Source organism: Oryctolagus cuniculus, chromosome 6 (genome assembly GCF_964237555.1).
Source record: "Oryctolagus cuniculus chromosome 6, mOryCun1.1, whole genome shotgun sequence".
In the NCBI taxonomy this organism is placed as follows: domain Eukaryota; kingdom Metazoa; phylum Chordata; class Mammalia; order Lagomorpha; family Leporidae; genus Oryctolagus; species Oryctolagus cuniculus.
In genome coordinates this window covers 110,142,125-110,158,726 of record NC_091437.1, presented here as the reverse complement: position 1 = coordinate 110,158,726, position 16,602 = coordinate 110,142,125, and the positions used below count along the sequence as shown (strand labels likewise).

At 35.2% G+C, this 16,602-nt stretch overlaps 1 protein-coding gene across 21 annotated transcripts in view; it reads right to left on the bottom strand.

The window, feature by feature from the left end:
• RALYL (RALY RNA binding protein like) overlaps positions 1–16,602 on the bottom strand; it is an 833,139-nt gene that overhangs the window by 232,642 nt on the left and 583,895 nt on the right. The window contains exon 1 of one of the 21 annotated variants that reach the window (XM_017341421.3): positions 11,591–11,980. The exons of the other annotated variants lie outside the window; for them this stretch is intronic. Within the exon in view, the coding sequence (XP_017196910.2) occupies positions 11,591–11,777 (187 nt within the window). The 5' untranslated portion in view covers positions 11,778–11,980. Of the gene's footprint in view, positions 1–11,590; positions 11,981–16,602 lie in introns of those variants that run through there. 21 annotated transcript variants of the gene reach the window in all.

The following is a 16,602-nucleotide window of genomic DNA, read 5'->3' as shown; positions in this document are numbered from 1 at the left end:
CAGAAAGTGAACCTGCAAAGTAAAATAATGTCAATCAAAAATGGCTTGCCCTTTTAAAGTCATAAAACTAGACAATGTTTCTTAACATATATTTTTACAGAGCAATTGAAAAATATGTTCACTATAACCAATAAGTAATAAAGATTAGATAGGTATATAACATTAAGGCTTTGAGCTAATGCTAATACATAAACTGAGCCAGAATACCTAAAAGAAGCAACTAATAAAATTTTTAATTGATTTCATAAAGTGATGATACTTTAACTGTCAAGTTAAAATGAACTCTACATTTATTTGGTTTTCCAAAAAAATTGATAGTTAAGGTTTATTCAAATTAGGACAGGTAATAGGATATATACATCTGTCCAATAAATATAACCAAATCTCAACAATTTGATAATAACCTAGTTGGAGTTCCTACTAATTTCCTGTTGTAGATGATAGATAATAAAATTTTTCAAGGCATAACAATCAAGGGAATTCTATTATTTTAAATCATTAAAAACAGGTATATGAAAGAATTTTATAATTTTCTTAAGTCATATCACTTTATAATAGTGATAAAAATTCAATAATGACTAAAAGTCATAACCGACTTTATAAAAAAGTACCTTAAACCAGCTTTATTACCACATAAATACAGTATTGGTAAGTATTTTTTCTAAAACTACATAAAATTATACAGTTGTACATAAAAAGCAATAGCAAGGTATAAAAAATGCCCAGCAATAAAACTCATATGAAAAAAAAAATTTAAGTATTTTTTTATTTGAAAGGCAGAGTTACAGGGTGTGGGGAAAAAGGAAAAAGAGAGAGAGAGAGAGAGAGAGAGAGAGAGAAATCTTCCAACCATTGGTTCACTCTCCAAATTGGTGCAATGGCCTGGGCTGGGATATGCCAAAGCCAGGAGCAAGAAGCCCAATCTGGGTGTCCTACGTGAGTGAAGGGACCTAAGGACTTGGTCATCATCCATTGCTTTCCAGGTGAATTAGCAAGGAGCTGGATCAGAAGCAGAGAATCCATGACAGGAACCGGTGCCCACATGGGTTGCCAACATTACAGGTGGCAGTTTAACCCATTATGCCACAACACTGGCTCCAGGACTAAAACTGTTTGGTAGTCATATTCATGTATCAGTCTGTACTAGTGATCATAATATTGTTACATAAAAAGAATAAAGGAATATTTTCATCACAACACATCATATTTCCAGATTTATTAGATTACCACAACTGATGTGATCACACTGAATTACAATATTTAGAATATATACAAGGGGACTTTCAATATTTTAAGAATGAAGCTGAAGGATAATAGGCCTTTGAAGTCTCTCATATCTGGAAAATTAGCATTACTACACAAATTCCTTACACTTTGCAACCTATTCCTAAATTAACATTGGGAAACAATAATGTGGGCAACTTTCGAAGAACTTCAGGCACCCAAATCCTGGTATCTAGATAAGTAAGGGGCAAGATTTAATGTAACTAGAAGTATATGGCAAATAAATATGAGTATGGATAACTGCTGAAAGTAGTTACTTTGGTGATATGGTATTACTAAAGATTTCTAGCTTTCTCAAAAACTGAACATTTGAGATGGTTGTTTCCATAAGATGTTTGTAGTATCTTTAACTTGATGAATGATTGTTTTTATTATAAGAGAATTGGTGAACTTACCATGCTTCTAATTGCCAGTGACTCATTTTTATAGACATACAGGAGAATCTTTGCAGCAAGCATATTAATGATCTTCATGTCATATTTCTTATTTCTTCTTGTGCTTGTTTATTAACCTCTTTCCAAAATACACAAGGATCAGACTGCTTTAAAAGTAGATTTTAGGTGATTTTTTTCAATATCCGATAAACACTGATGTCCTCTCAAATAAAATCTTCCAAACTTCTAATTTGGGTTCTGGAAAGCTAGTGAGGCAAATAGTCTGAAGGATATTTCTGTCTAGACAGTGAATAAATAAATTTAAAAAAAAACTCTAGAGACCGTCCTAGGGTATTTCTACAGCCTCCTTGGGAGAATCTGTATCCATTGATCAAATTGGAGTGTATCATCTGTCAGGATGCTCATCTGAAAAAAGTCTAGTTTTGTATTAATGCTTCTGGTAGGTCAAATTCAGTGCTGAGAAAAATGTTACAACCACTTAAAAAATACATTGACTAATTTTTCCTCCCTGCCTTGGCAAAGTCAGGTGTATGATAAGAAAACAATTTTCACTTAGACCACAATCAAAAATAAATGCTTTATGATTATGTGTAGGTTTAATTTTATTTCACTGTGGGTCAGCCTCTCATGGATTAGTGACCCTATAATTCAAATAGAATTAAATGCCCATGTGGTATATGTGCATCTATAGGTGTCATCTATTTTTAAAATCTTATGTCATATTAAATCACATGAATAAGATTTCAAAAACAAAATTAACTGATGCTACAGGTAAATGATAAGTTATGATCTATCCTCACATTAAAAAGAAGGTTGAGAGATACTGTTCAAATTTAGGAAGAAAAATGTATGAAATAACTAAACTTATCTATATGGACCCAGCAGAGGTGACTTCAAAGTCAAGATTCCCATTGCTGTGGAGTCTATTAAGAAGACAGATATCAGCAATTTGAAAAACAATGTGTGTTTATTTAAGGAAATATGTCCAGCTGTTCCTCTAAGACAGTTTCAAGTTCAGCAGGGGTCAAAAGAATCATCTAATATAAAGTAAATATATTGTCTGATGATAAGTATCCTAAGGCATGCAACATACTTTGTAAGACGTGTGAGGAAAAGATATGAATTTTATCTTTATTTTAAATATAAATGAAATTTAGAAACAACATATGTTCAGTGATAAAAAACCAATAAAGCCTGAATCAATATTAACACATATATAATGTAGGCATTTAAAACTAACAGTGTCAGAAATTCCATAGTCAGAATGAGTGCAATTCAGTAAATAATGCCAAGAAAATCAATAACTAGAAAAAGGAAAATGAATCAAAATGTTATGCCAAACAATTTAGCTGTTCCAGATGAAGAAGAGCATGACAACTCACAATGAATTACTAAAATCACTACAGGACACTTAACTGTTTTCATTTCTGGAAAGCTCATTCTTTGGCAAAACAAACAGGACTTGATGCGAACACACTGATGTGTGAATATACTGCTTTCAAATAAGCATGCATAACTCTGTTTAGAATTTTTATGCTTTTATATGACTCAAGGAATAAGAAAATGGATTAAATATATTTTCCTTTAACAATAATATTTTATTCCTTGAGGGACATAGACGCTTGTGTTCTCATCCTAGTCAGTATTGCCATTTTAATTTAATGTGGGGTGTTCAATTTTTCCTAGAGATTAGTAAACAAAATATTTTCAAGTTGAAATGAAAATGAAGTGTCACAGATTACTGGATTTTTCCTCTGTTACATTGATGGTTATTATTTTTGCATAAATTATACTAGTCAAAAAAAAACAATGCATGCATGTGGTGAGAATTTAATATATGGCAAATATTTTGCATTTTTTATTAGTACCAATTCATTTACAATTGTCTCATTTTCCATTCGGTTGCAAAAGAGTTTAACAATAAAATAATGTAAAATTATAATTCAAATTCTTATAATAAACATTTTAAATTAGGGGGAGATAGCTTCTAGAAAAGTTATGAATCTCAAGGCATAGTCATATATGCCACTTGTCAAAAAAAAGTGATTCAATTAACCTATTGTGACAAGATCAGTCTTGTCTATTTTCTATTTCTTTGTAGAAGGGTTAAACTGAGAGGTCCTAAAGACCTGTCAATGTATATATTCCCTCATTTAATTATACTTGTGTTTCCATAACATCACACAATTATCCTCAGATTAACTATAAATGCCCTTGACTTTTTTTTTTATTTATTTGACAGATAGACAGTGAGAGAGACAGACAGAAAGGTCTTCCTTCTGTTGGTTCACCCCCCAAATGGCCTCTATAGCTGGAGCTACACGGATCCAAAGCCAGGAGCCAGGTGCTTCCTCCTGGTCTCCCATGCAGGTGCAGGGCCCAAGCACTTGGGCTATCCTCCACTGCCTTCCCGGGCCACAGCAGAGAGCTGGCCTGGAAGAGGAGCAACCAGGACTAGAACCTGGTGCCCATATGGGATGCCGGTGCCACAGACAGAGGATTAACAGAGTGGGCCTTGATGCCGGCCCCTGCCCTTGACATTTAAAGCTTTTCATATATTTGCTCCCTATTTTACTGCCCAGTTCTGTGACAGCAAGTATTTAGGTTGAACAATGTGAAACTGTCATTTTTCTAAGTCAAAAATGCCAATTTCAAGTGGTTCCACCAAATCTACAGACATTCTCATAGCATAATTACACCAGATAACGGTTTTTAAGAATGTCACTTTCTGACCTTCCAGAGATGAGGCATGTTCAACCATGAAAAGACTATTTACTCTCCATCAATGCACATGAAGGGTGATTTCTTTCATTATATTTTAAATGATTTATTTTATTTATTTGAAAGACAGTTACAGAGAGAAGTAGAGCCAGACAGACAGTGAGATAGAGATAGAGATGAGAGAGAGAGAGAGAAAGAAAGAGAGAGGTCTTCCATCTGCTGGTTTGCTCCCCAGATGACTGCAATGGCCAGAGCTGAGCTAATCCAAAGCTAGGAGCCAGGAACTTCTTCCAGGTCTCCCCAAGGACTTGGGCCATCTTCTACTGCTTTCCCAGGCCATAGCAGAGAGCTGGATTGAACGTGAAGCATCCAGGACTCAAACTGGCACCCATCTGGGATGCTTGTGCTGCAGGCTGGGGCTTTAACCTGCTGAGCTAGAGCACTGGTCCCTCTTTTTTTTATCTAAATGGAACATGGTATTCTCTAAAATCTTTTTTTTTTTTTTTTTTTTTTTGGTTCAAGAGTGAGCAGAGAGAGAGAGAGAGAGAGACAGAGACAGAGACAGAGACAGAAAGATTGATTAAGTTTTCCTACAGGCAGACCAGTCATAGACAAGAGCCCACAAAAGTTTGTGATTAAGAATGTTAGGCAGATCAACATGTGTATTCCCTTTAAGGCCAATTTGTATCAGGAGCGTTATCAGTCAGCCTTTGTCCATCTCTGCTCAAAAATTGGCATATATAGTTCCACTGTGCATGCTCAATCAGACCATCATGATTCTACCCACACAGGCATAATTCCATGGAGGAATGTACCAAGTTTCAACTTCTTAAACCATACTAGTTATATGTCATATTAGAAGTTGAGAGGAAAAAAAAAGAATTGAGAAATTTCAGATGTCAGACCATAATTCCCAACAATCATCAATATTAGAGAAATCAAAGATTGAATTTAATAGTGTACTTTGGAGAACGATTACCAAAAAAGCCTGAAATCTTTTTTTTTTAGCATTAAACAATAAGTATTTTAAAACCTAGCTTATATCTTCAATGGGTTATATAATAAATAATATCAATATTTGACATGAAATAATTTGGGAATTAGTAGTCAGGGCTTTCTTCTGTCTTCACAGCTACAAAAAGATCATAGTATGAGTACAAACAGTCGTGAATAGCATAATGATATTTTGATCAATGCTGAACCATATATACAATGGTTGTATCATAAGATGATATGAAGTAAAAAATTCTTATTGTTGGGGCTGGCGCTGTGGCACAGTGGGTTAATGCCCTGGCCTGAAGCGCTAGCATCCCATATGGGCACCGGTTCTGGTCCCGGCTGCTCCACTTCCCATCCAGCTTTCTGCTATGGCCTGGGAAAGCAGTAGAAGATGGCTCAAGCCCTTGGGCCCCTGCTCCTGCGTGGGAGAACTGGAAGAAGCTCCTGGCTCCTGGCTTCAGATCGGCGCAGTTCCGGCCATTGTGGCCAATTGGGGAGTGAACCATCGGATGGAAGACCTCTCTCTCTCTCTGCCTCTCCTTCTCTCTCTGTGTAACTCTGACTCAAATAAATAAATAAATCTTTTAAAAAGATCTAAAAAGTTCTTATTGTCTAGTGAAATAAAAAAAATTATTTCCTAGTTACATCACAGTTATGGCTATGTTGTAGTCCAACACATTCCTCACAGGCTTGTGGTGATGCTGGTGTAAACAACTGTGCTGCACTACCAGTTATGTAAAAGTACAGCATAAATACTTACGTATAGCACATAGAATTCTGGATCATAACAGATAACTATATATTGGTTTATATATTGACCATACTATATATTTTATTTTTGTTTTATAGTGGTTATTTAAAACGGTTTACTGTAAAACAGTTTTCTAGGTTAGGCTGACATCAGCCTCATAAATCTCGAGCTTTATTATGGCTCTTGATTACACTATTTTCGTGTGTGTTAGATTTAATCTCATGTTTAAAATGTGCTTTATGTTAGTACAGTGACCAAATGATATAACAACACCATTTTCAGAATATATATCTGCCATTCCTTAATGCACAACTCTATTTGTTTTGGATAATGATCTATCCTTTATCTTGCTATCTAATTTGTAATAAACAATTTCTGTAAGCATTTACAATGAAGCTTTGCATAAAACACAATGTAGTGATAAATTTGTAACTGACAGCTAAGAGAATTCATGTTCTAACAATGACAGGGTACCAACCTATTATCCATGGTGCCCACTAATGCACCAAGTCTGCACTGAAATTGGCAACATCCATGCTTCTCACTGACAATGCCTTAAGAAGCCTGACAACAACTCTATGAAACAATGAATGCATTTTTGCTAGAAAAATTTTAAATACAGTGTGTTATTATATCAAGAATGCAATGACATTTACAAGAAGATAAATCAGAAAGTATTCCTGTTTAAATAATATCTTTCCAACCTCTGAATGATTACTTTATGCTCTGTCAATTGATGATTTTGTTTTTTCAAAAACATGTATCTGTTTATTTGAAAGACAGAGTTATGTATATATATAGGGAGTTATGAATATATATATATATATATATATATATATGAGAGAGAGACAGATTCAGAGAGGGAGAGAAAGATCTTCCATCCACTGGTTCACTCTCCATATGGCCACAATGGCCAGAACTGGGCCAGGACAAAGTCAGGAGCTTCATCTGCATCTACCACATGGGCAGAAAGAGCCCAAATACTTGGGCCATCTTCTACTGATATCCCAGGCAATCAGCAGGGGGCTGGAGTGAGTGGAAATAGAGTAGTAGAGACATGGCACCCATATGGTTACAGGTGGCAGTTTAACTTGATCCAGCACAGTGCCAGTCCCAACTGTATTTGTAGACTGGAAGGAAGTGTAATGATTTAAAAAATCATTCTTATAATTGTAACTTATATTGTGTGAATCATAGTGATTATTAAAATTTATAGACATTTAATACATGAATTCAGTTACAAATGAAATTAACTGTTGAATTAAACTCTAGGTTATCCGTCCTACTCTGCCCTCCCAAGGCCCTTGATACTTTTTTTAACCTCATCCATTTTCATTTTTCTACCACCTGGACCCCTTTTTGGTCCTTCAATTATCCCAGGTTCTCCATGGACTTTTCATATATTTTTTCTACCTGAAAAGAAAAGATAAAGGATAATATAACATGGGAACTGGAGAGTCATTTATGAAGAATGTTGCCTTTCAGTGAAAACTTGAAGAGAGAGCATTTCTTTATGTGTGGACATATGTAAAGGTTGCTTATCAACAGATGTGTGGGAAAAAGTACGGATATGAGAGAGAATACAGTGAATTACAAAGACAATCCAATAATGTGATAAAGGCTAGCATTATAGGTGGTCCCAAGGAGGAAGGAGTGAGTGGATGACAATAGTGTCTTTTATAATGTCATGTTTGTAATCACTTTCTAGTTCAGTGATTCTCGATCTTTGGGAATATGAGGATTTTGTTTTAAAACACTGAATCATAATGAAATCTGTGAGTATTACACCATTTTTTGAAATAATATGTATTACATAAATATTCTAAATTTAGTAGCTTTTAGGTGCATTTTATTTTATCAAACATATATTAGAACACAAAATGCATAATTATATGTGTGTGCATATACACACATACATATTGTTCCTCATTATACAGCAGGGTGGAGAACATCTGGACTGTGGGTTATATAAAGCTCATGAAATCATTTGGTCTGATCCTGCCAAGGCAATCACAGGTAGGACGTGAAATTCAGCAAATCTATAGAAGACTAATTTTTCAAGTTGATAATTTTGTATAGCCTGTGAATTATATAAATATCGAAATGGAGTTTGGAAGAAAAAATGTTCTCCACCTCTGTATGGTACTGGTTACTATTAACATGGATTTTGGAGCCCCCTGAAGTAACTCCATGGTCAGCCTGAAACACACAAGCCTAGAGCAGCTTTCTAGTCAGACACCATCAAGTGTCTTTTAGTAGGAGAATGACGTGATGAGGACTCTGCTGTGGAAGCACATCTCAGCAAAGCTTGCTGAAGTTGTAAGAGATTGCATCCTACAGAGATGAGGATTATTGGTCAAGATTATAATAAGAGAACTACTATGGCTAGTACTTGGGTTCCTGAAGTGATTCCCATGATTTACATATATATTCAAAATATCATTAATAATAAAAATGTATACAATTCTAATTCAGCAAAAAAAAGTGAAATGGTATACATATAAAAGTAGATTCACATTGTTTATTAATTTTTTTTGCTGTGGTATGGAAATGGTAGTAATTTTCAAAATCCTGTACTTAATATCACATGTATCCTACTCTAGTTTCCTTATACATCTGTATTCAGGAGCATATTCATTTTAAAAAGGTATTTCTGTATGTCTCTCATGAAAACAAAAAAAAATGTTTTTCTCAAGGTCATCTGTAGTTTCAGCAAGGAAGAGACCAAATACCCTGATTTATACATATTATGAATTTTTGAAAATTTAAACATAAACTGAACATCTGAATGAATATCTTTGATATATATGAAAAGCTTAATGTTTAAATAAACTCAAAAGTAAAAACATTATTTATACTAATGATGATTCTAGAATCAACCTGGTCTATATAAATAGGTTTATATGTATTAGACTTTCTAAAAGTGATATATCTCTGGCTCTGGCAAAATCTACATGTATCATATGTAAACATTTTTCACTATCATTCAACAAATTCTGTATCTAATTGAAAGTCATTAGGTAGTTACGAACAGGTAAGATCTCTTATCTGAATGAACAGTGACGCTGTTCATTTCTCAGAGCAATTGCTCTGTCAGAAGCAAGGAAAAAGGTACTTTTCTCTCCCTTTCATCTTTTTGTACTGGGAATTATAAATAACCAAACTAGACATGAGTGAGGAGTGGATTTCAAAGTCCCGCACAAATTTTCAAAGGTTTAGTGCAATTTATAATTTAAAATCTCTTTTATGAGTATTTTTATTCTCTCTTTCTCAAACCCCTCATATACCACATGCACGTTTCCCACTCCTCTTGCTGGGTACTCTATTGGGAAGTTGATTATTTTTAGTAAGGATATTAGGTTAAATCTTTAGGGAATGAGGAAATTAGAAAGTTGATTTATGTAGTGTTTCAATTTTAAAGAAAGTCATAATACTTCTTTGTCATAGTGCAATTTCGTTAAGTGTGCAATTATTGCCTTGATTAGATTACAGTTGTCTCTAGGTGAGTTTATGCCTTTTATATGATCAAAAATGTATGCATAAAAGGTATGTTTGAAAACGGAAATGCCTTGGATTTTGCTGATTGGATAAATTAGATATTTTTATATACCAGTTGGATGGCAAACAATTGTATTACATTCCACTTTTGCAAACCTTATATTGTAGGATAAAATTCATTTAAGGATTCTATTTGCTTTTACCAATAAGCTTCCTAGATACTTTAATTTTATTATTTTCTTGCTCTCTGATATCTTACATTATTAGAATATGGAAATAGTTAATGCAACATAATACGAATAATACAATTAAACGTAAGCAACACATTAGATTTTTTTTTTTAGCTAAGCAATTCCAGTACACCCTACTGTGTTCAAGCCCGTATAATTATACATTTTCTGACTTGTCTCATGTAATTCACAATTTCCTCCTGCTGCTTAATCGCAGACTTCAGCAAGCACATTTCAGTGGGAGAGACTCAGTACAATTTTTTTTTTTTGTGAATCTTTTATTTGTCATGTGCATTAAGGCAATGATTACCCACAAGGAAAAAACTGAGGGGGTATATCCAAGATACAGGAGTAAAGGCACAAGATGGTTTTTCAAGTACATGCATAAATTACATTCCTTTTTGTAGGATGAAATTACAAGGAAATTAATCAGCAATATATTTACAGACTTCACATTAGTTGTTTTTATAAGAAAAAAAGTAGCAGTTGTCATATGTTAGTTCTTGATTACCAGAAATACCTGGCATCAAAAGGCAACTAGGAAATCAAATCAAATTGGTCATCACAGCCCTTAAAGCTTTGTGTTGTGTATAAAACTTCTTTGAACACCAGAAATGTTAGTTTTTAGGTCTTGGGTGAAATTAGACCAGAGAAAAAAATTATCATGCTAAAAATTACACTCCCTTCACATCATGACTTTTTGTTAGAGTAATTGTTGCTGATGGTATCTATTTTGTCAAATGTTTGATAACATCTGAAAACATCAAAAGAAATAATGAAACAGTGCAGACCTTGGCTATAGAATAAGTTGTTATGTTTCTGTGACGGTAAACAGAGTCCCACAGTCTATTTTCAGCTAAGCACGTAATAATTACTTTAGACAATAGAAAAGATAAAGTGATAAAGAGTTGGACATGGTATAGAGAAAAGTGATTGGAAAGCTTTTCATGAGAAGCATATTGCTTTACCATAAAACAGTTTTACTGCAAGACTTTGATTTTTAGCTAAATCTTGATAGCTTTCAATTCTATAATCATCTTTGTTCTGGACTTTAGGCCAGGGTAATTGTGCTTCTCTTTTTCAGTCAGAATCAGTTTTTTTAGGGGTAGATTGTAAATGACTTCTTTTAACCCTTTGAAATGGTGCTCATAGTTAATTCTGTTACAAATATTCTCTGGACTAAGAAGTTTGGCAATGAATATCCTGCAAAACATTGAGTTTGTCATTCACAATTAACTCTCCCCCCTCTATTCTGAACTGTTCTATTTTCCCAGAGAGTTATAATTGAAATTGGATGAATAAATAGAAGTTTTAGGCTAGCTTCCCAAACCTCTCAGAAGACTTCCAGGAAAGAAAATCTATCACTCCTAGAAAAGCAAAAAAAAAGAACTGTCCAGTGATTATGCTTGAATGAAGATGCTGAGCTAGACTGAAAATGCATTTGATCTGTTTCTCTGTTGATTTTGTAAACCTTTCCAAGGGTTTCCATAGTAACAACAGAATTATCCTCTCTCCCCCCTCTACCCCTCAACATCTTTCAAGCATGTTACAGAGATAAAGGTTAGGGTAAAAACACACACACACACACACAAAACTACAGTGTCCTTGCTACTTCCAGGGTCTATCTGAAGAACTCATGAATAGTCCTTTAAGAATCAAGTATGTTTTCCTCACCACAGTCATATGGAAAAGTTGGGTCAAGATTTACTTACATCGCTGATGTCTGCGTTTGCTTCTATACATGGTCATTGTGAAAAAATCCGACTTTCTAAGAAGTAATTGGTTTGACCACGGAGACAAAGAGACGGGTTGCGCTCCTGCTTTGCAGTAAGACTGTTGCTCACTGACAGAAGGTAACCAGCAATCACACAGTGAAAGCCAGGGTAATACCATTCTCATACAATTACAGGGGAGATGCGACAGCCTGTAACTACTCTATCTAATGCAAATCTTCCAGAGAAAATTGTATTTTCTTCACTTCCCCCTAACCGATATCAGTTAAGTTCTCTGTGATAAAATCAGCACTATTCAAGCACTGTGCTGGAAGCAATGTTGAATTAAGAAGGAATTCATATATTTAGCAAGATTAGTAAAACTGAAAATCTAAATATGAAATGTCAAAACCCTGCTTGGTATTTACAGAAATTAGAAACTATCATTTGGATTTAGATATCTTTTAGCTACTCTGGAATACTGATATTTCTATTTTATTCCGAAACTGCTAAATTCTTCCCTTCTCTGAGCCCACAATACACTTTGTATATTTGATTATTAAAGCAATTATCACTTTAATTTTGTCTATTTCTCCAAACCAACTGTGCTTCCCAGGCAAAACAGAGATTGCATATGTTCACATTTACATGCCCAGGAGTTAACACAAAAGGGGCACATGATAGGATGTCAGGCTCAGTGAGTGTTTCCATGTGCTAGGTGCTCCATACCTTCTTGCAAAAATCCATTCCAAGACCTTCTGTGCACCCCAATTCCCTGTGGTCCCATCTTAGTCCCCAAAACTCTCCTTTCACTACAGTTAGCATGGACCATTATATGAAGACACTTTACAATATCACCCCAAGTGGGCAGGGAGAGGGGTGGCCTTCACACATCTGTGCTCAGCTCTGAGAGCAATGGCTGGCACCCAGAAGAAGCTCAGATACACCACCTCACCCAGGCATGGCAAAGAGTGTATGTTTATAAAATCTCCCTCATGTTCTCATTAAGGTGTCCAAAATTTAGTTTTATTTAAAATATTCATGGATCTACTCAAGAACATCTATGTGATGACTTCCTGATTATGTATTGTCACACAAACAGAAGTGATCATTTTCAGCTGTCAAGCCTGTTTTTATAGTGTAAACAAACAGGTTACTAATTAGCACCAGAAAATAGTATCTCCAAGACTCTTCTTAACAGGAGGATTATTTCAGTGTGAGGAATATTTTTATACCTAAATAATTACTATTTAATAATCACAGATCTCAAGAATAATATTTAACATGCATGTTTTAGCAGTTACATATGCGCGCACTTTAAAAAGTTCATGAAAAAAATGGAATTGAAAGATAAATTTATTTGAGTGTAAAAATTTTTGAAATCCACGTACAGTTTTTAATAATGTGCCTTACCCATGAACTTTCAAATTTCTTAGGAAGTTGTCGTTTTTTTTTTTTTTTTTTGATATCTGATGATTGTTTACAGTCCTTCTTTGTCTCTACTGTTGAGGAAGAGTGTTTATTTTTTTTCTTCATACTATTTGTTGAATTGCTTACTTAGTATAGGGTTAATCTTATGTGTATAAAGTAAACTGAAAATAGGTCTTTGTAAAAATTAAGAGTAGGAACAAGAGGGAGTAGGAGGAAGAAGGGTGGCAGCGTGGGCAGGAGGGAGGGTAGAGTGGGCAGTATCACTATGCTCCTGAATCTGTATATATAAAAGACATGAAATTTGTATACATTCAATAACATAATAAAAAATAAATATATTGTATTTTACCAAAAAATATTTTGTCACAGACTACTGGTGTTATATCTTAATTTAAACTGTGTTATCTGTATTACCCTACATACCCTAAAGGGACTTCCTAATTTTATTTTGCAGTGAATTTGATATATTTCAATAAATGTAATAGGCCTTTTATGAAAAACATAAAGTTCACCTTATATCTCACAATCACTTTATATGCTTACTTTTCGCCACAGGACATAATGACCTGGAATAATCTGTGTTTGCATGCTTGTTTTTCTGTAGTTTCTGGTCTCTGCTATTCTGTTTCTGCTCATTAGAACACAAGCTTTGGGCATAACAGGAAAAGTTGCCACCAGCAACACTGGCATCCTCCATGAGCACTGGTTCCTGTCTTGGCTGCTCTGCTTCTGATCCAGCTCCCTGCTAATGCGCCTGGAAAAGCAATGGAAAATGGCCTAAATGCTTGGGTCCCTGCCACTCCCATGGGAGATCTGGATGAAGCTCTGGGCTCTTAGCTTTAGCCTGGCCCAGCCTTAGCTGTTGTAGACATCTGGGAAGTGAACCAGGAGATGGAAGATCTCTCTCTGTCTCTCCCTCTCTCTCTCTCTCTCTGACTTTAAAATAAATAAAAATTAGCAATAAAATTATTTTTTTAAAAAAGAACATGTTTCTTCAACATAGAGCTTAGTTTTTTCAGAGATGTATTTCTAGAGATCAGATCAGTGACCTGCATGAAGTAGGCTCTCAATAACAATTTCAGAACAGAAAAGTAATAAGCAATTTTAAATTATAAACTTCTTAAAATCACAAATTCATTTTTCAGTGAATTCAGACAACATCAAAAATCATGTGTTCTGACTTAAGTTTGTTTCTTACTTTATGCAAATACTTCTCATTTCACATGTGTCCTCTGATTTGGTTAGAATTATTTATATTGTGAACACGTATTTAGATTTACTGAAACAAAGTTGTATCAATTCTTCTTTTAAAAGTTATTTGCTATTTTCTTAGAATCTAATACACCTGATGTTTTAAGAGTAACAAATTACTATTAGAAGTAGAGGACAAGAGATGAGAGAAAGAGAGAGAGATCATACATCACGTCACATAATCTTTATAACAATTCTGGTACTTAGGAATTGCTATCTAAATTTTGGAAATGGGGAAATTTTAGTCAAATAACGACAAGCACAGGTAATGGTCATGGATACTGCACGACTTAAATAGCTATGCTGAGAAAACTTTATTGGGAATGAGGCCAAAATGATTTTGAGGCGGAATTAAGTGACTAGATACTGTGTAGCATCTATGGAGACTTATGTAAAAGGGCTGTTTAATGTCACCAGTTATGTACTAAAATCAAGGAAAGTACATTTGACGGAACTCAACAGGAAGTTAATGCTGTGGGATTTAACAGGAGCTAACATTTACAAAATTCTCACTGGGTGCTAGGCTCTTCTGCCTCATCAAACACTGCATGAGTGTGTATGTGTGTGTAGTACTATTGTCATTGTCTTTATTAATGTTATTGTCATCACTCTCACTTTATGTGTTAGTAAAGTGAAACTGAGAGGTTAATTGTTCAGACTAAAGTTTCATAGGGAGCAAGGGGTCGTACCTTGCTGCAAAGCTGGCTGACGTGTCTCCAGAGCCAGTGCAATAGAACATGCCATCTGAGGTTGAAGGGATGCTTCCTGTGTCTGTGTAGGAAACAACAGATGAGGCTACAGAAGGGACATGTTTCCATAACGATGAGTGATACTAACATACCTTCTAGGAAGGGTGAATGCAAATAATAGCAGGGCTTTTGCTTTGCTTGGTAGGGATGTTCAAGTTCGGAAATAGAACTGACTTGGTTGGGACACCAGTTCTACTCAGCTCTTAAAGAGATAGGAACTTTCCAATATTCCACCTGTCACCTCACCTATCTCTCCTCCCCATGCATTTATCCCAAATAAAACACTACAGAATACCAAAAGTATCAAATTATCACCCCTTCCAGAGTTCTGTCATTCTCATCTGGTTTTCAAATTAAAATACAAGTTGACTTTCATGCAACTTCAAGAATTATATTGAAACACAATATGCAGAGTGTATGGAAATAGTTTGAATTCTGTGGTACCTATTTCAGATAATTATCAGAATAATTAAACATTAGGGATTACTACCTATAGCAAGTCATGCTGTCCGAATTCCTCATTTATGAATGTCTGGTAGAAATGGACAGCTCTCACAAGTGTGCACAGAGCTCTATCACTTCAAGCAACTTGCACCATCTATGTCCAGTAGGGACTTTAATAGAGGAGTTCCTCAAATTAGCTGAGAGCTTTTCCCTATAAAAACAATCTCTCTTAAATTACTTCCTTGGGGCTGGTATTGTATAGTAGTGAGCAAAGCCTCCATTTGGGATGTCAGTATCCATATGGGTGCCGGTTCGCATTCTGGCTATTCTACTTCCAGTCCAGCTCCTGGCTAATGGCCTGGGAAAGCAGCAGAAGATGGCCCAACTTCTTGGGCCCCTGGACCCACATGGAAGGCATGGATGAAATGCTTGGCTCCTTGCTTCAGTCTGTCCCAGCCCTGGCCATTGCGGCCATTTAGGAAGTAAGTCAGCAGACAGAAAATCTGTCTCTCCTCCTCCCACTGAAACTCTTTCAAATAAATAAATAAATCTTAAAAAGCAGTTACTTCCTTAAGTGATATGTATATCTCGGCTCTCTTTTGGTCAGTTTTTCTCAGGATGGTACAGACAGTTAACCTTTGTTTTATGTCATTTTTACAGTTAATAGTATGAAGTAAATTAGTTATGTGTATATACACAGTTTACCTCTCTTCAACATATTTTTAACAAATGTTGAGTATATTCCACACTAAAGATGTAAAACATTCTTACATTAATAAGAGAGGGAAGAGATGTACAATTTGGGACATGCTCAAGCTGACTTACCTCAAACGGTAGAGTTAGAAACATACCAGGGGATTCCAATTCAATCCCATCAAGGTGGCATGTACCAATGCCATCTCACTAGTCCAAGTGATCAATTTCAGTTCACAATTGATCATAATGAAAGTTCTAAGAGTCAAAGGGATCACATAAACAAGTCTAGTACCTGCTAATACTAACTGATAGAATAAATAAAGGAGAGAGTGATCCAACATGGGAAGTGAGATACTCAGCAGACTCATAGAATGGCGGATGTCCTAAACAGCACTCTGGCCTCAGAATCAGCCCTAAAGGCATTCAGATCTGGCTGAAAAG